Source organism: Rana temporaria, chromosome 2, assembly GCF_905171775.1.
Source record: "Rana temporaria chromosome 2, aRanTem1.1, whole genome shotgun sequence".
Classification (NCBI taxonomy): Eukaryota; Metazoa; Chordata; class Amphibia; order Anura; family Ranidae; genus Rana; species Rana temporaria.
The window spans coordinates 186,030,480-186,056,757 of NC_053490.1; the positions used below are offsets into that span (position 1 = coordinate 186,030,480).

At 43.9% G+C, this 26,278-nt stretch overlaps 1 protein-coding gene across 2 annotated transcripts in view; it reads left to right on the forward strand.

The window, feature by feature from the left end:
* The window catches only part of UBAC2 (UBA domain containing 2), a 194,962-nt gene extending 170,846 nt beyond the window's left edge, over positions 1-24,116 (forward strand). For both annotated transcript variants that reach the window (XM_040336155.1, XM_040336156.1), the window contains exons 9-10: positions 7,915-8,019; positions 23,406-24,116. In XM_040336155.1, coding sequence (XP_040192089.1) covers positions 7,915-8,019; positions 23,406-23,513 — 213 coding nt within the window. In that variant the 3' untranslated portion in view covers positions 23,514-24,116. The remainder of the gene's footprint in view (positions 1-7,914; positions 8,020-23,405) is intronic.
* Positions 24,117-26,278: the final 2,162 nt, after the last annotated feature.

The window sequence follows — 26,278 nt, forward strand, 5'->3', positions numbered from 1 at the left end:
ACATATTTACCTATCCTGGCGGGATTGACCGGATCTTTGTATACCTTGGGAAAGGTAATATATAGCAGGTATCCTAGGCACAACCGGTACCAAGAAATCCCGCTCCTTGTTATCCAAAATCCCCAAGGAAAAGCCCTCATCAACCAACTCAATAAGAGATTTCTTATATTGGGAGGTGGAATTAGTATGGATAGGGGTATAGGTTTCAGAATCCCCCAAAATTCTATCCATTTCCTTAACATAATCAACCTTGTCCAGCATGACAATGGCACCGCCCATTGTCGGCTGGACGGATAATCAAATCTTTTTGTTCACAACGTTTTTTTCAAACCTCCCTTAACTTTCGGATTCATGTGTATTTTTTTTGTTGGGTAGTTTTTCCAAATCCTGTAGAACCAGGCTGCGGAAAACATTGAAAAAAAAATCTAAAATAAATTGATCTTGGATATAACTATAATAACAGGTGAATAATAAGAATTGGTTCTCGGGGTACCGAATTCTAGTGAAAAAACAGTATAAGTGACACAAAGAAAAAGAGTCCAACTACATTGAATGGATGAAGGAACATAAGAAAAAAACTGTCCTTATGGGGTTAATCCAAATAAGCGTCCAAAAGAAAGGTTGGAAAAATAGAGCAAACTTCATCCACCAGGAAGACACCCAGAAGTGGTAATGGAGTCTCCTCACCCTAAATATATGACCACCGTTACAGCGGTCTCAGCACACATGGGGATTTTAGGTCTCCCTCCGGACCCTCTATGGAATGTCTGAGCTGGTATCTGTTATCTCGAATGATCAGAGAAAAAAAAAGCCCATAGAATAATACCGTAAAATATGATTTCGCTGCTCTACCCTTATATGGATAACATGTGATTCAGTTCTTTGTTATAACCGTGTTCTCTTTCTGATATGGCCTTACACTCACCGCCACCCAGTGTGTGACGTTTCTGACGTTAATGCATCATGACGTCACACGCGGGCAGTGTTGTTTGTATGGGGCTAGGTGTGTTGCGTTCCATCGCTGCGCTCCATGTGACGTTAGCATGGGTTTGGCTGGGAGGACTGTAACATGGGTTCTTATTGGCCATTTTTAGTCGGAGGAATCCGACCAATGATGCAGGATGGGTGGACACGTAGGAGTTTGACACCACGTGTCTTAACCCCGCCTCCGTTTTTTGCGTTTTTTTTATCTTGCATCATTGGCTATATGGAGATCACTACTGGGTCACAGATTGGTGATTTAGTTGATGCAGGATGTGTTCCACATATATCGCAATGTGATTGGTCTGTGCTTGGAGGTCGTGAGTCCTATACGTCATGTGATTGACTCTCCTCCAATCAGACACATATTGTTTAACTTGTCTGATTGGTTTGTTCCCCAGTTCAAGCAGGATTATTTTAATTTCTGACGTTCATGCGCCATGACGTCATACGCGGGCTGTGTTGTTTGTATGGGGCTAGGTGCGCTGCGTTCCATCGCTGAGATCCATGTGACGTTGGCGACGTTTTACGTTGTGACGTCACATGTGTGGCATGGCGCACCTTAGATGTTTGCTTCTGTACCATGCACCAGCTGATTGTTATCCCCGTTTGCGTGAACTCGGCACAGGTGTTGGTGTGAGGGGCTGGGTCTGCTGGCGGCTAGAGTGAGGGGTGATGGTTGATATTATGTGCGCTCATGGGAAAGTGCTTCTTGATGTCGCCTCCCCCCCTCTCCACATGGGTTTGGCTGGGAGGACTGTAACATGGGTTCTTATTGGCCATTTTTAGTCGGAGGAATCCGACCAATGATGCAGGATGGGTGGACACGTGGGCTTTTGACACCACATGTCTTAACACCGCCTCCGTTTTTTTGCGTTTTTTTTAACTTGCATCATTGGCTATATGGAGATCACTACTGGGTCACAGATTGGTGATTCAGTTGACCCAGGATGTGTTCCACATATATCGCAACGTGATTGGTCTGTGCTTGGAGGTTGTGAGTCCTATACATCATGTGATTGACTCTCCTCCAATCACAGACACATATTGTTCAACTTGTCTGATTGGTTTGTTCCCCAGTTCAATCAGGATTATTTTATTTTATATGTACGGCAATATGGGGGAGCGGGTAGATGCCCCAGTTGAAGTCCTGTAGCACGAAACGTGTAGGGATTGGTACGCCTACTCCCCATATTGCTTTTATTCTCCTTTTATTTTTGTGATCACTTTTATGTCAGGATTTTGTTGGTTTTACTACAATAAAACCTCATCTTTTTGATCTGCACCATCTGGAGCATTGTTTTTCTTTTTTCTTGCATGATCTGCTGGACAAAGTTTTAAGCTTCACCATCGTGCCTTTTTATCCCTTGTGGGTATTTTATCCCACCACGCAACATCGGCTTGAAGTAGGGGGTTCTTCTTCCCTCTCGCTTTGGGTTCATCTGATTGGTCCAGATTTATTCATCTCCACTGAGAGGTTCCGGCTAAGGACCATCGGGTTACATCCAGGTCTCATGTGTGGTTCTTATCATCCAGCCTCCGGACAAGTCGAGTGGATCCTTCCTGGGATAATCCATGCTTTCATGATCTGCTGTCGCTGACAGGCAGATCCTCTGGATCCGGTAAGAGTATTTCACCTACTTCGTATAGTTGGGAGGAATATCCATGTAGCCACATGTTTTTCAGCCATATCATATATTTATTGATGGACATTCATTTGCACATTAATTGTTGTTTTTCTCATTTTACATTTATGTGTACACCATTTGTTTCTTCAGTCACTCCAGGTGACATTGAAAGTGTTTTTAACCATTAGCGCTACATTTTTTCAATATACTTTTTTGTGCTGTCCCCACAAAAGTCCAAAAAAAAAATCTTTAGTATAAATGGACATTTTTCCAGCACATGAACATTTTTTAGCGTTTATCCTTCTATAAGGCTGCAAGTACAGAAAAATACATGTTAATCTTCCAGAAATCCAGCCTGCTTCTGACTGTTTGGACAGACAACACAATTCCTTTGCTGCACTGAAATCCCATCCAGGGTTATCGGCACTAGCTACTGAACTACAAGACTCTGCTTATCCCCATGCTTCTCTGTCCCACTTACATACATGAAATAGTTTCTTTACAAGCTTAAAGTGCTACTATGTTACACAGTGTGTAGGGAAGGGGCTCTTCGGAGATGTAGTTCTGGGGGTGGGGGGTGTGGCCTTAGGAACTAACCTCCAAGAAACTCCCCATGTAAGGATTGCCGATGTCACAGGTAGAAATAAAAGTCATGAATTTTTACAGAACAAAAAAGAAAACATTGAATGCTGGGGCATGTTGTAAGTGGGGGGGGGGGGCAAGGGTGGTTTGGGGTTAGATTTGGGTAATACCCTGATATATATAAAAATCTGTGCCCACAGCTTCAGATGCTCACTTTTAAATGTGTGTGCTTGTGCCGCAGCACTCTATAAAGCTTTAAAACATTTTTTTTAAAGTTCTGAGGTTGTGATGTTGCCATGATTATGTTGACGAGAAAGTCAAACTGCCAGATTTGAGCAAGGACTTGTTCACACTACTTCTTCTTACCGCATTGCTGAAATGGAACTTGATCAGAAATAGGGCATTTGTTTGTGTTATTTTAACATTAGCAGCAAGTTAAAGGAAATGCTGCAGAGGTTTTTGCACTGTGTTCATAGGACATAACTGTACTGTATATAACTGCTCCTTGTAATACAGTAAAACCTTGGTTTGAGAGTAACTTGGTTTGACAGCATTTTGCAAGACAAGCTAAATTTAATACATTTTGACTTGATATACAAGTGATGTCTTGATATACAAGTAGCGTCATGTCACAACTTAGTATAAAATAGAAGAGCAGCGCCTCTAAGTGTAGCAATATGGTTACATTTAACTACTTGCCAACCAGCCGCCGTATAACTGTTATACGGCGGCAGGTCGGCTCCCCTGCTCGAGATCACGTAGATCTACGTCATCTCGCGAATCAGCCAATAGGGGTGTGTGCATGCCCCCCGCTCGCCCCTGGTCCCGGCAGGCGCGATCAGCGCCGGGCACCTGCGATCGCACGTTACAGAGCGAGAACCTGGAGCTGTGTGCGTAAACACACAGCTCCCAGTCCTGTCGGGGAGAAATGACTGTTCGCTGTTCATACAATGTGTGAACAGCGATCAGTCATTTCCCCTAGTCAGTCCACCCCCCCTTCAGTTAGAACACACACAGGGAACATAATTAACCCCTTCCTTGCCCCCTAGTGTTAACCCCTTCCCTGCCAATGGCATTTTTATAGTAATCAATGCATTTTTATAGCACTGATCGCTATAAAAATGACAATGGTCCCAAAAATGTGTCAAACGTGTCCGAAGTGTCCGCCATAAGGTCGCAGTACCGATAAAAATCGCTGATCGCCGCCATTACTAGTAAAAAAATAAATAAAAATGCCATAAAACTATACCCTATTTTGTAGACGCTATAACTTTTGCGGAAACAAATCAATTAACGCTTATTGCGTTTTTTTTTACGATAAATATGTAGAAGAATACGTATCGGCCTAAACTGAGGAAAAAAATAGTTTTTTTTACATATTTTTGGGGATATTTATTACAGCAAAAAGTAAAAAATATTCATTTTTTTTCAAAATTGTCGCTCTATTTTTGTTTATAGCGCAAAAAATAAAAACCGCAGAGGTGATCAAATACCACCAAAAGAAAGCTCTATTTGTGGGAAAAAAAGGATGCCAATTTTGTTTGGGAGCCACGTCGCACGACCGTACATTTGTCAGTTAAAGCGACGCAGTGCCAAATCGTAAAAAGTGGCCCGGTCATTGACCAGCAATATGGTCCGGGGCTGAAGTGGTTAAGGAAGGTAAAACATTTAACAACTCACATGGTTGATGATTAAAACGGGCACATCTAAGTATGCACGCATCCGGGGTAAAGCTGTCCACATAGACCACCCAGCCATGAGAGGTGCTGTTTTGGAGCCGCAGCCATCTTTCCACTTCTGAAATCTGCTGATGCTTATGTTCCAGCCTGAAGCCTGAGAGCTGCACTTCCATCAAGAACTCTGCTTAAACCAGCCCCGTGCCTTCTGGGCTCTGCAGCCTCATGATAATCCTATGAAGGTCTATGACAGTGTTTCTCAACTCCAGTCCTCAAGGCGCCCCCAAAAGGTCATGGTTTCAGGTTTTCCATTATTTTGCAGAGGTGATTTGATCAGTTTCACTGCCTTAGTAATTACCATAGCTGTTTAATCTGAGCGAAATCCTGAAAACATGACCTGTTGGGGCGCCTTGAAGACTGGAGTTGAGAAACACTGGTTTATGACGAGCCTTGATCTACTTTCATCTAGTGAGTGCATTTAAAAAAAAAAATTATGAGTTTTTATTTAAATCGCTACACCTAGATGTAGGCGCCCCCTTGTGTTTGTAGCCTATGTATCCATGCATATATAGACTTTTTTTAGCAGTGTTTAGAGGCAGGAAAACTCACCCACTGCCAGTGCATCCAGAGTTTGGGCAGCAAAAAACAGTTGACAACGCATGTGATTATGTCTAAACACATGTTTAACGCTTGAGCGTTAATTTCAATGGCCAGAATACATTAATTCTGCATGAGGCCTTAATCTGCCACATAGTTTGTATGCGGGCACAGGCTTATTCGGGTCAACTAATAGTGGCAGAAATTCTACTGTATCAGTTGATCAATTCATGTCTATTTACCTCTCACAATTTTGTTTACAGCATGTTATGAAATTATCTTCTACTTAATGTTGTTGTAAAGCCTTACTATTTTTTTTCTAAAATAACAAACATGTTATACTTGCCTGCAATGGTATTGCACAGAGCATCCCTGAACCTTCTCTCCTGGGGTCCCCCACTGACGCTCTTCCTCGTCTCGGTGCACTACCATAGGAATTTGCTTCACACACAGCGCTGCTAAGCCCCTTTCCTCACAGGATTTGATTGTTGGCAGCAGGCTCTCACAACGTCCTAGTAAGAGAGAGCCGCTCTGCTGCACTTGGGCTAACGTTGGATCAAGAGAGGACTCGGTTAAGTATAGGGGGGGGGATGAGATAGTGAGGAAAATACTGGGACATTTCTTACCTTAATCCAGGCAATGCATTAACCACTTGCTGTAACGACCACCCCACATACATGGTACAGGGTGACGGCTCTGTACCAGATCACGTACGTGATCTAAAAATTCTAGGTCTGGGGGGGGGGCACTCAATGCTTGCCGAGACCCGCTAATCATTTGGGACACAAGCAGAGAGGCAGATTGTTGTTCTCTCAGCGGAAACAACTTTGATCCTGGGTTTCTGCAAAGCAGGAACATGGATCTTTGCCTTACAATAGTCAAAGCACCTCCCTTACAGTTAGTAAGCACAACCTGGGCATACATTTAACCTTTTGATTGCCTATGATGTTAACCCCTTCCCTGCCAGTTTCATTAGTACAGTGATAGTGCATATATTTTTTTAGTACTGATCACTGTATTAGTGTCACTGGTCCCCAAACAGTGTCAGTTAAGTGTCCGATTTGTCCACCGCAATATCTCAGTGCCCGCTATAAGTCTCTGATCGCCGCCATTACTAGTAAATAAATAAAAACATCACATAGTTTGTAGAAACTACAACTTTTGCGCAAACCAATCAATATATGCTTATTTATTATTTTGTTTGTTTTATAGCAGAAAGTAAAAAATATAATTTTTTTCAAAATTATCATTTTTTTTTTGTTTTATAACGCAAAAAAAAAAATGCAGAGTTGATTAAATGCCACCAAAAGAAAGCTCTATTTGTGGGAAAAGAGGACCAAAATGTTATTTGGGTACAGCGTTGCACGGCCGCACAAATGTCAGTTTAAAGTATCATAGTGCAGTATCGCAAAAAATGGCCTGGTCATGAAGGGGGTAAAACCTTCAGGAGCTCAAGTGGTTAAGGTAAAACATTTCTGGCCTTTAGAACCACCTTTATTGAAGTGCAAATCCCACTTACGTTTAGTGTTTGCTTGTAATGAACCAATACTAATTAACAGAGTTAACGAATACTGCCTTCACCCAAGTATACCTTTTACAAATCTGAAGTCACTTGGATTAATTCACATAAATCAAAATGCTGAAAAAAATACCTTTTTTTACATTTAAACACTTAGTAATGTGGCAGACCCAGGGGTCAAACACTCTAGATCAGTGGTCTCCAAACTGGGCCGCACTTCAATGCGGCCCTTTGCTCAACTTTATTCGGCTCTTGGTGCACTTTTCCTCCCACTGACACCAACAATGGGGCATAATCCCTGCTACGGACATTAACAGGACACTATTTCTCCCATTGACGCCAACATGGAGCACTATTCCTCCCACTGATGTCAATGATGGGGCACTATTCTTTCCGCTGATACCAACAATGGAGAACTTTTCCTCCCACTGATACCAATAATGGGACACTATTTCTTCTGCTGACACCAATGATGGGACACTATTCCTCCCACTGATACCAATGATGAGACATTATTCCTCCCACTGATACCAATGATGCGACACTGTTCCTCCCAAAGACACCACTGGTGGGATACTATTCCCCCCACTGATACCAACAACGGGCTGCTATTCCTCCCCCAAACACCAAAGATGCATTGTTTACTCCCCCTGACCATTTCTACTCCCACTGTCTGACCCCCTAAAGTCTGAAGGATAGTAAACTGGCCCTTCGTTTAGAAAGTTTGGAGACCCCTGCTCTAGATTATTACTTTTCGAAATACCAGAGATTTAAGCTGAAAATGTATTTTTTATGTGTGTCCAGCATTTCCTTTTTGGTGTATTATAAAGTAATTATCTAGATTGATTGACCCTTTGGGTTTGACACATAATTATTTTGCCTCTGATAAAAGCATGAACAGAGATAAAGAACAGTGTTTTTGTTTACACAGGGAGGAATGTTTGATTGGAATCGCCTATTTCCAACGTTACGGCAACGACAAGTAGTAAATCAAGCAGAACCACAGGCACCTCCTCCTCCGGCTCCTGAGGAACAGGTAAAACCTTATTTAAATTGCAAGATTGCATAAGTGTCACTTTTTGAGAAAACCCAATGCATATTGTTTTATTAAACATACAGTGCATCCGGAACGTATTCACCGCGCTTCACTTTTTTTACAGCCTTATTCCAAAATGTATTAAATTCATTATTTTCCTCAAAATTCTACAAACAATACCCCTGCAAACGTGCAAGAAGTTTGAACTCTTTGCAAATGTATTAAAACAAAAAAATCACATGTACATAAGTAGTCATAGGTTTTGCTCAATACTTTGTTAAAGCACCTTTGGCACCAATTACAGCCTCAAGTCTTTTTACACATGATTCTACAAGCTTGGCACACCTATTTGTGGGCAGTTTCTCCCTTTCTGCTTTAATTGACCTCTCAAGCTCCATCAGGTTGGATGGGGAGCATCAGTGCACAGCCATTTTCAGACCTCCCTGGAGATGTTCAGTCGGGTTTAAGGCTGGGCTCTGGCTGGGCCACTCAGACATTTACAGAGTTGTCCTGTAGCCACTCCTTTCTTAGCTTAGCTGTGTGCTTAGGGTAATTTTCCTGTTGGAAGATTAATCTTCAAGCCCAGTCTGAGGTCCAGAGCACTCTGGAGCAGGTTTGCTGTCTCTGTACATTGCTGCATTCATCTTTCCCTCGATTCTGACTGATCTCCCAGTTGCTGCCGCTGAAAAACATCCCCACTTCATGATGCTGCCACCATGTTTCACTGTAGGGATGATATTGGCCAGGTGATGAGAGGCGCCTGGTTTCCTCCAAACATGATACTTGGTATTTAGGACAAAGAGTTCAATCGTTGTTTCATCAGAATTTTGTTTTTCATGGTCTGAGAGACCTTCAGGTGCCTTTTGCAAACTCCAGGTGGGCTGTCATGTGTCTTCTGTCTGGCCACTCTACAAAACAAGCCTGATTGGTGGAGTGCTGCAGAGATGGTTGTTCTTCTGGAAGGTTCTCCTCTCTTCACAGAGAAACATTGGAGCGTTGTCAGAGTGACCATTGTGTTCTCGGTCTCCTTCCTGGTTAAGGCCCTTCTCCCCCGGTCGCCCAGTTTGGCTGATGGTTCCAAACTTCTTCCATTTTCTTATGATGGAGGCCACTGTGTTTATTGGGACCTTCAATTCTGCAGAAATGTTCCTGTACCCTTCCCCAGATCTGTGCCTCGATACAATCCTGTCTCGGAGGTCTACAGACCATTCCTTGGACTTCATGATTTGGTTTGTGCTCTGACATGCACTGTTAACTGTGGGACCTTATATAGACAGGTGTGTGTCTTTCCAAATCGTGTCCATTCAACTGAATTTACCACAGGTGGACTCCAAGTTGTAGAAATATCTCAAGGATGATCAGTGGAAACAGGATGCACCTAAACTCAATTTTGAGTATCATGGCAAAGGCTGTAAATACTTCTGTACATGTGATTTTTTTTTTTTTCTAAAAATTTGCAAAGGTTTCAAACAAACTTCTTTCACATTGTTGTTATGAGGTATTGTTTGTAGAATTGTCAGGAAATTTATGAATTTGATCGATTTTGGAATAAGCCTGCAACCTAACACAATGTGGAAAAAGTGAAGTGCTGTGAATACTCTCTCCAGTTGCACTGTATCTTTCCCTAGAGATTAAAAAAAATAAAAATAAAGCAGCACTGCTGTCATTCTTTTCACTTGGAGAACAATATAGATGAACTTTTTTGGCAGTAATCAGTTTGTCCACTTGAAATAATATACCAGTTTGTCAGCTTCCCACTTTATGGTGGGGTATTGAAAGAACACGTATCATAACTGGTTGATATACTGGCAAATGGGTTCAGGCTTCAGTGTTAAAAGTTAACCTATTATCCATGTGATATCAGTATTGTTGGAAAATTATAAATTCTTGAGTATATTATTATTGAGAAATGTCTGGGATTCAGTACACATTATTTGAATATACATTGGGAATCAAGACACATGTTGACTATATAGAAAAGCGATGGAGAGAGCGATGAGTCAATATTTTGTAAAAACAGTGCTGAAAAATATCTGACCCACAAAATGCTTAATTGTTGCTTATAAAGAAGCTACTTAGGATTATTATTTGAGATAGAAACAGGTGATAACTGTTGTAAATTCCCAATGCAATTGTAAAACTGTTGCAGCTTCATTTCACAGACAGTTTTAAGTAAACCCCCTTTAATGCAAAGCAACTGATACCAACATGACCAATTACACCATGGAATATCACGTCCCCTGACAGTATGGAAATCCCCAGGTTTATTAGACTTCATTTTCTTCTTGCAAGTTTTAGTAAAATAAAAAAAAAAAATTCCTCCCCTGCCTCAACTTCAAAGAGCAGCCAGAGTCAGAAGAAAGTGCCCTAATCCACCAAAAAGAAACACATGATAGAGCTGCCCTTTGTTAAACTAAATAGATATGACGTGTACTGTACTTTTTTATATGCAGAAAAACTTAGAGCGTTCTTCAGTCAGAAAGAAATATATAAAAGTCAGCTTAAATACTGTAGCTGACGACTTTTAACCACTTAAGCCCCGGACCATTATGCAGCCAAATGACCGGGCCACAAAATTTACGTACTTTTTTTCCCACAAATATAGCTTTTTTTTTGGTGGTATTTGATCACCTCTGCGGTTTCTATTTTTTGCGCTATAGATAAAAATAGAGCGACAGTTTTGAAAAAAAAATTTATATTTTTTACTTTTTGCTATAATAAATATCCCCCAAAAATATCTAAAAACATATTTTTTTACTCAGTTTAGGCAGATATGTATTCTTCTACATATTTCTGGTAAAAAATATCACAATAAGCTTTTATTGATCGGTTTGCGCAAAAGTTATAGTGTCTACAAAATAGGGGATAGTTTTATGGCATTTTTATAAAAAAAAATGTTTTTACTAGTAATGGTGGTGATCAGCGATTTTTTTTTTTTTATCGTGACTGCGACATTATGGCGGACACATCGGACACTTTTGACACATTTTTGGGGCCATTGTCATTTTTACAGCGATCAGTGCTATAAAAATGCTTACTGTGAAAATGACACTGGCAGTGAAGGGGTTAACCACTAGGTGGCGCTGTAGGGGTTAAGTGTGACCTAGTGAGTGATTCTTACTGTAGGGGGGATGGGCTACACGTGACAAGACAGTGATCACCGCTTCTGATTACAGGAAGCGTGATCACTGTCATTGTCACCAGGCAGAGCGGGGAGATGCTTGTTTACATCAGCATCTCCCCCTTTTTCTTTACCGTGAGGCGATCACAGGTATCCCCACGGCGATCGAGTTCGCGGGACCCGCGGTCGGGCTCACTGAGCTTGCGGCGGCGTGCGTCCACAATTCCACGCTCTTAAAGGGGACGTATATATACGTCCTGCCTGTCCGTGCCATGTTGCTGACGTATATAGTCGTACGCTGGTCGGCAAGCAGTCAATAATAGGACAGTTGCCTGTCCAGGGATCCAGCGCTGTCTTCAATTGGGCTGGTTCTTTGCTAGTCTTTGGGTCCCCAGCAGCAGCATGGTTACTGTGCAAAGCCAGATATAAATCCTTGTGGCTTCACACTGTGATTGTGCAAGTGGTACTGCACTTTGTGAATAGACCCACAGCATCCTGGGACCTGTGACGTGTCCCAGAAGGTTGCAGGCAGGGAGGGGGGAAACTTCCAGTGGAATTGCCTAGGTCATTCCAGCAGAAGAAGCAGATGCCCACCCCCCAAAAAAATCTCAAAAGAGCCAACTGTCCCTGCTGTCAGAATACAAGGGCTCAGTGGGAGGATTCCCCCATCCACACCGAGTGTGTGTGGATGGGGGACCAAGTCATTTTTTTTTTTTTCAGTTTAATCCACTGGTTTAATGAAAAACAAAAATGATTAATCTATGGGCTGATTTTATTCCCATGGAAAAAAAAAAGTTTTATACCATGGATGGCCTACGCCCTTTCTTGCCCTTCAAATGGGCTACCCGCTTAATCCAATACTTGGGAACTCTCTCTGTTTGGGAGAAGGCCCAATTCAAGTTTCTTTTCCACAACTTGCAAAACTCTCTTGGATCCCTATGCCACCTCAGACCCACTCTTTTTGGCAAAGTGGGAGAGAGATCTGTACGCGTTACCTTTCCCGACCCCCAAAAGGAGCACATACTTTTTCTTTGTGCAAAAGTCCTCTCTCTGCAGTATCGGGAAACTACCTACAAAATAGTCACACCAAAACTCTGTCGGTTTTGGCCAAGCTATTCCCCAATCAATCTGATCTCTGCTGGCTCTGTGGCCTGCATAGGGGAACCATCCTACATATCTTTTGGGAATGCCCCAAGCTCAAAACTTTTTGGCAGACAGTCCTTCAACTCATACACAAATTTACGGACATTTCTTTGGATGATGATCCAGCTGTAGTTTTACTCAACCTTCCCCCTTCATCCAGGAAACCATATCATAAGTCATAAACACTGTCTGAATGCAGCACGGGCGTGCCTAGATTTTAATACTTAACTGCAATTTCTACTGACTGATTGGCATTGAAGTTTCCTGCTCTTCAGGGGGATTCTCTAACCCCCTCCCACCCTGTTCCCCTTTCCCTGCATTTTTTCTCCCTTTCCCTCATTTATTCTCTTACTTTCTTGGGTTTCTGTTCCTTTCATACTTATTTAATGAATAATAGGTATGCACACACACCTGTTGGACATCGTGCATTAGACTCTCCCCCCCCCCCCCCCCCATGACACTGTAGTTACTCTCATAGGACAGAAAGATTCTCTATTAATGTGTGGTTAGTTTCAGAATGACTTGACCGGATAGTTTGGTTGTCCCTAAAGCAATTTCTTTTGTTGGTAACTTCACAGAATATGCAGTCTTGTATCTGTAGCACACCTATTAAATAAAGCAAAAAAAAAAAGTCAATTGCACCTAGGTATCTCCCACTCCTTTTCAACTGCTACATAGAAGGCACTTGTACTGCATAGATGAATAAAAGTGTTTTCTTAACGTCTCTGTCACTGCCATGTTGTTATGTTGACAGAATAACTATGGTGACATGGGCTTAACAATAATTGAAGTAGACGCTTTTCTGCAAGTTTTGTCCTCTTCATAACAAAAAATAATATTTTTTTTAATTTCAAGATTAATTGGTTTTGTAGCCTAATAAAATTATGTCCGCTTTTTACAGGACAGAAGGGCCTTTCATGTGATAACACATTTAACCCGGATGGTCAAAACCCTCGGAGGAGGAGATGGAACCAATGGCACACGGAGGGAGGGTTTTGACCATCCGGAGCCCTGTCATTGGTGGGAAGGCGGCGCTATACTATTTAACTCCAGAGGATGCGTAGGATGAGCACGCTCTAAGAGGAAGTCCGAACGGACGAAACGTCAGAGCGCTGCTATCCAGCATCCCGACCGGAAGTGATGTTATGCGCTCCACACACTGAGGGAACCAGGAAGTAAGCTACAGGAAGGTTTCCAAAGCGGTCTTCAGGGGTCCTGACAACAGTGAGAGTGGCATAAACACCCACACCAATTATATTTTTGCCTGACTATTTCACATATCTGGTACGCATGTTTTTATAAGGGGGCTTGTATTTATGTTTTTTTGGTATCATTAAAATCATCGAAACAATATTGCGCTATGTGGATTTTTCCTTCCCTTACATAACTGCCAATACCTGGAGAGTGAAAAAACGATACTGTGATCAAGGAGATAGATTTGTATGCAGTTTCAATCCACCATCTGACAGTGACGAGTTACACTGAAACGCTGTTTTAAAGTAACCATCTGGTGAGTGCTTTCCCCGAAGGGGACCCCATATCCCCCCACGTGGTGAATTCCCTATTGGTGATTGGAGCACATACTGTTGATACTTCTGATCTGGTCATCCTACACAGCTTACATATCAAACCAGGGGTTTGCAGCGCTGCTGCAGGACTATTTACTAGCTCTGTACGGGCATGTTTTTTTTTTCTGCTTTTACATATCTCCTACTTTGTCCACCTTTAGGCAAGTTTGCGTAGAAACAAATTAAAAATATTGCAGAGTTAAAGTATGCAGGCATGCTCCACGGTCATCGCTATCATTGGTCCACCAGGGGTACATGTGACAGTGACAATGCAGGAGCACACTTAAATAAGATCTTGTTGGTTAGGTTTAGATAAACGTTAATGCAACATTTTTCCAGTGCACTGCTCACTTGCACATTCATCTGTAAAAATTGCTGAAATCCGTGTTGGTGTGGTATAGTTTAAGAATACTTTCAGGTTCCCTTTTTATGGTTTGTTACACTGAAGTAAGGAGATCCCTTTAAGAAAACTTTGGCAGCTAATTACTATTAATTACTTAACCTTCTGTGTCTAGATCTTTCACAGTTAAACTCCAAATGTTGAATGGAGAAATTGTAGCTTTCAGTCTGGTACGTCTGAGAGCGTTAAAAATGATACAGTGATTCTAATGTAGTGCTATTGAAGTGATACTAAAGGTTCCTGTTTTTTTTTCTTAAATAACAAACATGTCATACTTACCTCCACTGTGCATCTCGTTTTGCACAGAGTGGCCCCGAACATCCTCTTCTGGGGTCCCTTGGCAGCTCTCGCGGCGCCTCCACGCATTAGATAACCCCCTCTGGGAAGTTCTCTCCCAAGGGGGTTACCTTGCGGGGGCGCTTCTGAGTCATACACGCCGATTCCCCCGGCGACCGCGTCATTGGATTTGATTGACAGCAGTGGGAGCCAATGGCTGCGCTGCTATCAATCTATCCAATCAAAGCTGGGACTCCGTGGAGAGGAGGACGGCGGGGGGTGCACTGAGCAGATGAACTGGCTCTTCTTCCTCCTTTCTCTTTCTTTCTGAACTGGCTCAGGGGTAAGTAAAACGGGGGGGCTGGGGGGGCCGGTGATTGCCAGGTGTTTTTTCACCTTCATGCATAGGATGCATGAAGGTGAAAAAAAAAAACACAAACCTTTACAATCCCTTTAACCACTTCCAGACCTGCGCACGACGATGTACGTCCATTTTTTAAAGATTGATATCTCGGTAACGGCAGTAGCTGCTGCCACAACCGAGGTATCAATCTTTAGTGTGCGCGGTCTGGTAAACGATAACGGCGGTCTCCGCGGCGGATTCGCCGCGAGATCGCCGTTATCGGTGGCGGGGGAGGGCCCCCCCCTCCCGTCGCTCTCCCGCGCCCTCCGCCGCTTACCGGAGCCGTCGGTAGCGGCGAAGGCGATCGGGACCGTTCGGCAGCTGAGCGGGGACGAGACTGAAGGAAAAATCTCATTCGCCCGTCCCCATAGCTCTGCTGGGCGGAAGTGACGTCAAAACGTCAGTCCCGCCCAGCCTCTTAAAGAGACAATTTTTTTTTTTTGTCATTTGAAAAAATTACATTTCCAATTTTTTTTTTTTTTTTTTTTTTGCATTCAAGCCCAAATATGAGATCTGAGGTCTTTTTGACCCCAGATCTCATATTTAAGAGGACCTGTCATGCTTTTTTCTATTACAAGGGATGTTTACATTCCTTGTAATAGGAATAAAAGTGATCAATTTTTTTTTATTTTTTCAGTGTAAAAAGTAATAAAATAAATAAAAATAAATAAGAAAACAAAAACATTTTTTTTAAAGCGCTCCGTCCCGACGAGCTCGCGCGCATAAGCGAACGCATACGCAAGTAGCGCCCGCATATGAAAACGGTGTTCAAATCACACAAGTGAGGTATCGCCGCGATCGTTAGAGCGAGAGCAATAATTCTAGCCCTAGAGCTACTCTGTAGCTCAAAAAATGCAACCTCTAGAATTTTTTAAACATCGCCTATCGAGATTTTTAAGGGTAAAAGTTTGACGCCATGCCACGAGCGGGCGCAATTTTTAAGCGTGACATGTTGGGTATCATTTTACTCGGCGTAACATTATCGTTCACAATATATAGTAAAATTGGGCCAAATTTATTGTTGTCTTATTTTTTAATTAAAAAAAGTGAATTTTTTCCAAAAAAAGTGCGCTTGTAAGACCGCTGCGCAAATACGGTGTGACAAAAAGTATTGCAATGACCACTATTTTATTCTCTAGGGTGTTAGAAAAAAAATATATAATGTTTGGGGGTTTTCTAGTAATTTTATAGCAGAAAAAACTGTTTTAGTCTTGCAAACACCAAATCTGAAAAACACCTAAGGTCTGGAAGTGGTTAATAACAGTGTATAATCAATAGTGATACATTATAATACCCAATTCAAAAATATTATTAATCCATAAAAAAGTAAAAAAAATATGTGCATCAAAGTTCATAAAACCTATCTAGTGACTGATTGAAGTGAATTCAGAAACATCAATACAGCAATGGTGCAAAAATCCAAACAAAGTGCTTGTGCGCTCCTCCATCAGTCTCACAGGCTTCTCACCTCACATCTGAGTCAAATCAGCAGTGTTCCCCTGTGAGGATAATAGAGATTTCTGGCGTGGTGCTGATGATAAACCTTCCTCCAAGCTCCAAGACACCTACTCCTATAGGACATATACCCAGGGCCAGTGATAGACTATTTTGCACCCAAGGCAAGACCAGCTACTTCCACCCCCCCCCCCAAAAAAACTGAGAAAACTGGATGGCATCGTGCAGTGTCATTAAATATTAGCACAATACACTCTTTGATCACAGATCCCAGTGTGTATTGTGTGACAATCTGTCAGTGTTTTTTTTTTTTAATTGGGACTTTTTTATTACTTTGTGCCATTATAAACAAATATATAATGGTGGTGGAAGTGGTCACAGTGGCAGAACACCAGGGCCCGATTGCAAGTGTGACCTTTGCAGAGACTGCAAAATGTACTACAGGAGGGGGTCACAGACCGCACAATGTACTACAGGAGATGGTCGGAGACTGCAGACATGATGCAGGAGATGGTCGGAGACTGCGGACATGATGCAGGAGATGGTCGGAGACTGCGGACATGATGCAGGAGATGGTCGGAGACTGCGGATTTTTTTTTATTAATAACAGTCAATTCTCAAGCAGAGGAGGACAGTAAATGGTTAACAGGTCTGTGAAGCTCCCAGCCTGACCAGTTAAATCCTTCAAAGATAACAAGAAAAAAAAGGTCAAACAAATCATGGATGGCTGACACAGGACTCTGACACAAATAGCTCTATGGAAACAGCTGAAGTTCCAGCGTCTTCCAGAAGTCTAATCATCATTCACCTGTCCTGTGTGCAGTGTAAATAAAAACAGAGAAAAGAAGCAGTGTGAGAAGACGGAGGGGACGTCATCCCTCGACCAGTGTGATCACTGCCTATTCTACACACAGAACAGAACGGGAGAACACGGGATTAGACTTCCAGTGAGCCTGAACCTCATTCATAGTCAGGTACGTCGGATCCTCTCCATCCCACCCAGCTCTGGCCACTAGCATCTTCTGGTCAAATCTGGTGGGCTGGGTAATCTGATTGGCTAACGAGGTGACAGGAGGCAGAGCAACTTGGCAGTCACGCCTACCCATCTTAAAGCCAGTGGGAGGGAGAGGGGGAAAGACGCACACAGCTCTGCAATTGCTATCACCTGCCCGAAGCACCAAACTACTTGCTGTCCGGGCCCCCCTATCCGCGGCTCTGCCATGAGCCTGGAGGGAGACGAGGAGGAAGAGGTGAGACAAGGGTCCGCTGCGCCCCTAGGTGGCAGTGCGCCTTAGGCGGCTGCATAATTCACCTAGTGGGAGCGCCGGCCCTGCCATGCAAAGAGAGAATGCAGAATCTAGTGCTATCTATTGATTATACTGTACACTGTTATTAATCGCGCAGTTATTTTGTATTCATTTAAGTGGAGTGAGAGCACTTGTTAGTGAAAGCAGCTATTTTCCCCTCCCGTCTTTCAGGACAGCCCACAATTGAGAGAGATACTCCTCCTCTTCCTCTAGGAAACACTGCGCCAGCCCATAAATTTCTCACTCCCCCTGCCAGACCTCAGTATTAGTGTTTCCTCCGGTGGGGAGACACTGTGCATGGGAACCTAGGCCAATTCAGGCAGAGGACTGAGGCCATCTATTTTACCTTAAGGAAGCAGAGGCTTCCAGGTGAATCCTGGTGCGGTGCAGGCCCACCATTAGCCACCCCTTCCACGCCGAGCGCGGCTCCTGGTTGCGGGGGACCCCTATCTCGTCCAGCGGGGCGCAGCGGGGGGGACATCCAGGCTCGCCCTGTACTACAGGCCGCAAAGAATTTTTTTGAACCGAGCGGGCTGGACGGCGGGTGACGTCATTTCCGGCGTAGAGCGGATGTCTCCCCTTTGAACCGCGACTTCCGGTTCCGGGTCGCGGTGCTGATAGGAGGTCCGGGCGGACGCTGGAGGGAGTCGGATCTCGCACAGGCGAGGGGAAACTCTCAGCAAGCAGCCACCTGCAGTCATGTCGGCAGCATCTCCAGAGCCAGCCCTGACAACTGACGCTACCTCCAGCGAGCCTAAGGTAAGAGTACCCTGGGGAGGGGCGCTCTCTAGCTTAGGTTTGCCTCTCCATGTAGGGTTCAATGCATGGGGAGGCAAGCCCCCTGGGTGGCCAGGGGAGGGGGAGTCCTTAGTCCCAGGGTTTATAGGGGGCTAGGTGCACTCCCAGGGTTGTAACCAAATTTTTTAATTTTTTTATAACTGTTGTTTTCTGCCCTTTCTGTGTTTCAGAAAGCCATTGAAAAAACGGGAAGTGGAAGGCATAGCTCAAAAAGGAAGTGTGCCTCCTGTAGGGATGTCCTCCCAGAAACATGGACTAAGGTCCTATGTAGGGATTGCATTCAATCCCTGGTCAGGGAAAATGAATTAGAACAGGAGTCAGGACTTGCAGCCTCTGTTAAAGAACTGTCATCCACGTTCTCCTCATTCAAATCTCTGTTTGAGAGGTTACAGCCTTTGGCTGTCCCTACCCAGGTTACAACCCAGCCACAGGCTCAAGGTCCTGCTCCTGTCATACCCATTGCAGCAGCTATGGCAGATGTTTCCGCAGGCCCTTCCCAAGAGGAACAGGTTCCTCCAGATAGTGCCACCTCTGATTCTCAAGAGGGGTCAGAGGGAGAGGACCAGGACGGGGAGTCCAGGAAGCCCTCTAGGTACAAATTGTCACTGGATGAGGTAGAGGACCTCTTAGGGGCAGTTTACACAACCCTTGGTATCCAAACCGACAAGAAACCTCTTACCCTCCATGATCGAATGTACAGGGGTCTGGAGGAGCAAGAGAGAAAGGTCTTCCCAGTACATGATATACTGGTTGAGACCATTAAGAAGGAGTGGCAGGATCCTGAAAGGAAACCCTTTTTTTCTAGATCCCTAAAGAGGAGATTCCCTTTCTCAGAGGATCCTTTATCTGTTTGGAACAAAAGCCCCAAATTAGACGCCGCCTTCTCCCAAGTGTCCAGGAACACGGATTTAGCGTTCGAGGACATGGGGGTTTTGTCCGATGCTATGGACAAAAGAATGGATTCCCTATTAAAGAAATGTTGGGATTCTACTATGGGGAATCTTAAACCAGAACTTGCCGTCACAGTAATGGCTCGCAATCTGGAGCATTGGCTCTCTAAAATTCAAGAGCACATTGAAGCTGGTACGGATAAGGAAACTATTTTAGCCTCCTTCCCTACTATCCTGCAAGGAGTCGCTTATATAGCGGATGCCTCAGCGGAGTCAGTCCGCATGTCGGCCAGATCGGCGGTTCTGGCTAACTCAGCCAGAAGGGCCCTCTGGCTCAAGACTTGGACTGGCGACAGCGCCTCTAAATCCAAGTTATGTGGTATTCCCTTCACAGGGGACCTGCTTTTTGGCCCAGGCCTTGAAGCAGTACTAGACCGCACGGCGGACAAAAAGAAAGCCTTTCCTCCTAAAAAGAGAGTCACAGTACAGGCAGGAAGGGGGTTTCGTCCGCATAAGCAAAAAGGGGCCAAACCAGCAGGCCAAAAGAAGGTTTGGACCCCCAGGGGCAGAGGCAGAGGTGGAGCGATTTTTCACCCTCCTGTCCAGCCCCCTAAAAACCCATGACTTGTTAGTCAGGGTGGGAGGAAGACTGGGGACCTTTCTCCCACAATGGGAATCAATCTCCCCAAACCAGTTTGTCCTGGCGGTCATAAGAGGGGGATACCGACTGGAATTTTCATCACCTCCCCCCCAGAGATACCTAGTCACCCATCTACCCAGGGACAAGGAGAAATCCGAAGTCTTGTTGGGAGCTCTAAGGGAACTAGAGGATCAGAGTGTCATCCTCAGAGTTCCAAGGGCAGAGGAAGGAAGGGGATTTTATTCACACATCTTTGTGGTAAAGAAGCCCTCGGGAAAATACAGGTTAATCCTAAACCTAAAACCTCTGAACAGATCCATTTCATACAGGAAATTCCGTATGGAATCAATTTATACAGTCAGAGCCCTCCTTCCCCTCAATTGTTTCATGGTATCTCTGGACCTCAGAGACGCATACTTACACGTCCCGATCGCGGAGAATTCTCAGAGTTATCTGCGATTGGCCGTGGACCTAGAGGGAACGATTGTACACCTCCAGTTCCAGGCTCTGCCATTCGGGCTATCCTCCTCGCCCCGGATTTTTACCAAAATCCTGGCAGAACCCTTAGCGTTTCTGCGACTTCAGGGAATATCCATCATAGCCTATCTGGACGACCTGCTACTTTTCGCAGCCTCGCCAGAGCAGCTATCCAGGGACCTGGAAGTGACCAAGAAGGTTTTAACAGACCTAGGGTGGTTACTGAACCTAGACAAGTCCAGTTTAATTCCATCCCAACAGATCACTTACCTAGGGTACCTGCTGGACTCTACTCTCTCAAGAGTGTTCCTCCCGGTAGAGAAAGTCAGGAAATTGGACAGAGCAGTAGCTTCCCTCCAAAACAATCAACAGGTGTCACTAAGGTCCCTGATGTCAACGCTAGGTCTGCTGACATCTGCCCTCCCAGCCGTACAGTGGGCAGGGATTCACTTTCGCCCACTGCAGGCCTTCCTACTAAGGGTCTGGGATCACAGCCTAGAAGCCCTAGACTCCTTGATTCTAGTACCCCTTCAGGTAAAAAGATCCCTCTGGTGGTGGAGAAAGGCCACCAACATAACCCAAGGACGTCTGTGGATTATCCCGGTGTCTCGGGTGGTAACCACAGACGCAAGCGGCAAGGGCTGGGGAGCGCACCTGGGATCCCTTCCAGCGCAGGGTACCTGGGGTCTCCAAGATCTAAAGAGATCTTCCAATTGGAAGGAGCTGAGGGCAGTGGGCCTAGCCCTCAGGTTCTTTCAGGAGGAACTCCAGGGGCACCACATTCAGGTGAGATCGGACAATTCATCGGCCGTAGCCTATTTAAACAAGCAGGGCGGCACGAGAAGCGAAAGTTTGTCGGTCCTGACAGCAGAGATTCTGGGCTGGGCCGAGATCCACACCCTCTCCCTTTCGGCGGTCTTTCTGAGGGGAGAAAGAAACGTAACAGCAGACTTCCTCAGTCGGAGGCAGCTGAGGGAGGGCGAGTGGACCCTCAACCAGGAGGTCTTTCATCTCCTGAACAAGAGATGGGGAACTCTGGAGGTGGACCTCTTCGCCTCAAGAGAAAATGCGAAGATCCCCTGTTTCTTCTCCCTGAACAAAGGAGAAGGAGCAAGGGGAGTGGATGCCCTGTCCCAAAGCTGGAAGTTCGGAAGATGCTATGCATTCCCACCTCCGGTACTTCTTCCAGCAGTACTGAGAAAATTCCAATCAGAGCACACCTCTCTAGTCCTGGTAGCTCCTTACTGGCCCAAGAGGGCATGGTTCTCAGTCCTCAAACAGTTAGCGGCAGAACCACCCTTATTTCTACCTCAGCGGGAGGATCTTCTATCACAGGGCCCAGTCCTATGTCCACAAGTCCACAGGTGGAGACTAGCAGCGTGGCTACTGAGGAAGCCATACTAAGATCCAAGGGATTTTCCGAAGGTTTAATTGCCACCCTCCTTAATAGTAGAAAAAAGGAGACCCGCAAAATTTACAAGAAGGTTTGGCTTCGTTTCAACGAATGGTGTGTAAATTGCCCCTGTTCTGTACAAAGCCCCACGGCTGTCTTAGAAATTCTTCAGTGTGGGGCAGATAAGGGTCTTTCGGTTAGCACCCTTAAAGGGCAGGTTTCGGCACTTACGGTGTATTTAGAAAAACCTCTGGCCACCAGTCCCTGGATAGTCAGGTTCTTTAAAGCACTATCCAGACAGAGACCAGCTCGAGGGCCACCCTTCCCCAGTTGGGACCTGTCTCTGGTATTGCGTACCCTAACGGGTACTCCCTTTGAGCCCTTAGATAATTGTTCTCTAAGGGATTTAACCTTAAAAACAGCTTTTTTGGTTGCAGTGACCACTGCTAGGAGGGTCAGCGAGCTAGAAGCTCTATCGATCAGACCCCCTTTTTGTGTTATTTTCCCGGATCGGGTCGTTTTCAAGACCGATCCAGCCTTTCTTCCTAAAGTGACTTCAAAGTTTCACAGGAGTCAAGATATAGTTTTACCCTCTTTTTGTTCCAACCCTTCGGGGGAAAGGGAACGACGTTTCAGTACGTTGGATGTTAGGAGAAGTATCCTACATTATTTAGAGGTGACTAAACCGTTTAGACGGTCAGACTCACTATTTGTTTTATTTTCTGGAACCAGGAAGGGATGCAAAGCATCCAGGCGCACTATTGCCAGGTGGCTAAGACTAAGCATTGAGCAAGCATACACTTTGGCTGGTAGGGATATCCCTACAGGAATTAAAGCACACTCCACTCGAGCGCTGGCAACCTCTCAAGCAGAAAGAGCGGGAGCAACGCCGGAACAGATTTGCAAAGCAGCAACATGGTCCAGCTACACCACCTTCGTTAAACACTACAGGGTGGACCTGGTTTCGGCAGGTGAGCAAGCCTTTGGACGAAAGGTTTTGCAAGCCATAGTCCCACCCTAGTTGGTAAGTTCTCGGTTATCCTCTCAATTGTGGGCTGTCCTGAAAGACGGGAGGGGAAAAATAGAGTTACGTACCGGTAACGTCTTTTCCAGTAGTCTTTCAGGACAGCCCTGGGTACCCACCCGAATAGAGGAAGTCTGATTTCAAGACCAGGACATGATGTTGATATGTAATTGTATGTTATTAACATGTTCTTGTGTCTCCCCAGCTGACCGGAGGTGCTCGTATAAATACCGAGGTCTGGCAGGGGGAGTGAGAAATTTATGGGCTGGCGCAGTGTTTCCTAGAGGAAGAGGAGGAGTATCTCTCTCAATTGTGGGCTGTCCTGAAAGACTACTGGAAAAGACGTTACCGGTACGTAACTCTATTTTTTTATTTAAACGATTTATTCCGTAAAAGATTTTTTTTTAGATCGCGCAGATTGAGATTTATTTCACAGTGATTAGAATGTAAAAATGCATGGGGCTGATCCGATATCTTTTTTACCATTGCAGGTTGCTCAACTGATGGAGATGGGATTCTCCAGAGCTGATGTCTTAACTGCGCTAAGGGCTTCAAACAATGATGTCAACGTGGCTACCAATTTTTTATTACAGCGATGATATTCAGGGAAATTTGCAATATTGTTTTCTGCTCGTGTTCTATCCAAAGATTCTTTTTATATGTATTACACTTGGAAAAAGTGGTTGTATTTTTAAACGCTCTGAAAACCTACTACATGACATTGTGCAAAGCAGGACAGTTCTTTAATGATACTGAAATAGTAATGTTTTAACAAGATTTTTATGTACGTATTATGGCTAATTGATTAAAGGAGTAGAGCCTGTTCAATTTGCAAAGTGAATTTTCACTCGCCTTTAGTAAATGTGGTGAAAATTCTCTATGCAAAAAATACCCAGTTAGGCACAAAATTGGATGATAGAAGTGAGCACAGCTTCCCAGTATTCACTAAGCTCACTGAACATGTTTTTCTCCTACAGTAAAATAGCTAAAATGTGTTGTTTGCATAAAGAATGCGTTTTTTGTACAAAGAAAGCCTGAAGTCTTTGTATTACTGGAAAATGAATGAAAAGCTAAGAAAAATGACTGCTGTTTAAGATTAGGCTATGATATTGCTGAAGTGCTTGGATAAGCTCAGTAGGTATGGTCAAATGTTATAATAAATACTGTATTTATTGGCGTATAACACTCACTTTTTTACCCTGTAGAACGTTTTTTCCCCTGAAACTTCCCTCTTAAAGTTAGGGTGCGTGTTATATGCCTGTGCGTGTTATATGCCGATAAATACGGTACTGTATGGACCTCTGTTTTCTAAAAATGATTATACTGTAATAGGAGACGTTTCCAATGTGATTATGTAATCTAGTTTTTTGTTTATCTTTAGGTATGATTAGATCTTGTACAGCAGCCTATATAAATCAATATCGCTGCCAAATGACATTTTGTCACCCAGTGCTCTCGAAGTACAGTGCCTTGAAAAAGTATTCATACCCCTTGACATTTTCCACATTTTGTCATGTTACAACCAAAAAGTAAATGTATTTTATGTGATGGACCAACATGAAGTGGAAGGAAAATCATAAATGGTTTTCAAAATGTTTTACAAATAAATATGTGAAAAGTGCGCTATGCATTTGTATTCAGCCCCCTTTCAGTCAATACTTTGTAGAACCACCTTTCGCTGCAATTAAAGCTGCAAGTCTTTTTGGGGATGTCTCTACCAGCTTTGCACATCTACAGAGTGACATTGTTGCCCATTTTCTTTGCAAAATAGCTCAAACTTTGTCAGATTGGAGGGAGAGAGTCTGTGAACAGCAATTTTCAAATCTTTCCACAGATTCTCAATTGGATTTAGGTCTGGATTTTGAAAATACTTTAATCTAAACCAGTGATGGCGAACCTACATGCACTCGGCAGTGTAGTTGAGCATCATGGGAAATGTAGTTCCAAAACATCTGGGGTGCCAAGGTTCGCCATCACTGATCTAAACCATTCAATTGTAGCTCTGGCTGTATGTTTAGGGTCAATGTCCTGCTGGAAGGTGAACCTACGCCCCATTCTCAAGTCTTTTGCAGACTCCAACAGGTTTTCTTCTAAGATTGCCCTGTATTTGCTTCCATCCATCTTCCCATCAACTCTAATTAGCTTCCCTGTCCCTTCAGGGTGATGTGCAGTGTTCGCTTTCCACCACACATATGTAGCGTTTTGCTTTTAGGCCAAAAAGTTCAATTTTGGTCTCATCTGACCAGAGAATCTTCTTCCACCTGTTTGCTGTGCCCCCACATGGCTTCTTGCAAACTGTAAACGGGACTTTTATATGGCTTTCTTTCAACAATCGCTTTCTTCTTGCCACTCTTCTATAAAGGCCAGATTTGTGGAGTGCACGACTAATAGTTGTCCTGTGGACAGATTCTCCCACCTGAGCTGCGGATCTCTGCAGCTCCTCCAGAGTTACCATGGGCCTCTTGGCTGCTTCTCTGATTAATGCTCTCCTTGCCCGGCCTGTCAGTTTTTAGGTGGATGGCCATGTCTTGGTAGGTTTGCAGTTGTGCCATACTCTTTCCATTTTCAGATGATGAATTGAACAGTGCTTCGTGAGATGTTCAAAGCTTGGGATATTTTTTTATAACCTATCCCTGCTTTAAACTTCTCCATGACTTTATTCCTGACCTGTCTGGTGTGTTCCTTCAGGATGTTTTTTGTTCACTAAGGTTCTCTAACAAACCTCAGAGGGCTTCACAAAACAGCTGTACTTATACAGAGATTAAATTACACACAGGTGGACTCTATTTACTAATTTGGTGACTTCTGAAGGCAATTGGTTCCACTAGATTTTAGTTGGGGGTATCCGTGTAAAGGGGGCTGAATACAAATGCATGCCACACTTTTCAGCTATTTATTTGTAAACCATTTATCATTTTCCTTCCACGTCACAATTATGTGCCATGTTGTGTTGGTCTAGCACAAAAAAAAACAATAAAATACATTTACGGTTTTGGTTGTAACATGACAAAAAAAAATGTGGAAAATCTTAAGGGGTATGAATACTTTTTCAAGGCACTGTATATCTTAGTTTGGATATAATAATTGGATATAATAATAGTGAATGGTTAAACCCTTGTCAAGTTGGATATAATAATTGGATATAATAATAGTGAATGGTTAAACCCTTGTCAAGTTTTAATTTCTTTTGCATTCTGTGTCCTTCACTTCACTAATTTCTTCTTAGACTGATGTCTCCTCCTGCTGGGCTGACAATTTAAAATGTAGAATTCTCACTTTTAGTCCCTGTGACTAGTGAGCAAAACAATTTTTTCCCCAGTGGTGACAGACGGCAAAAAAAATCTGATGGGTGTTTTAACCCCTC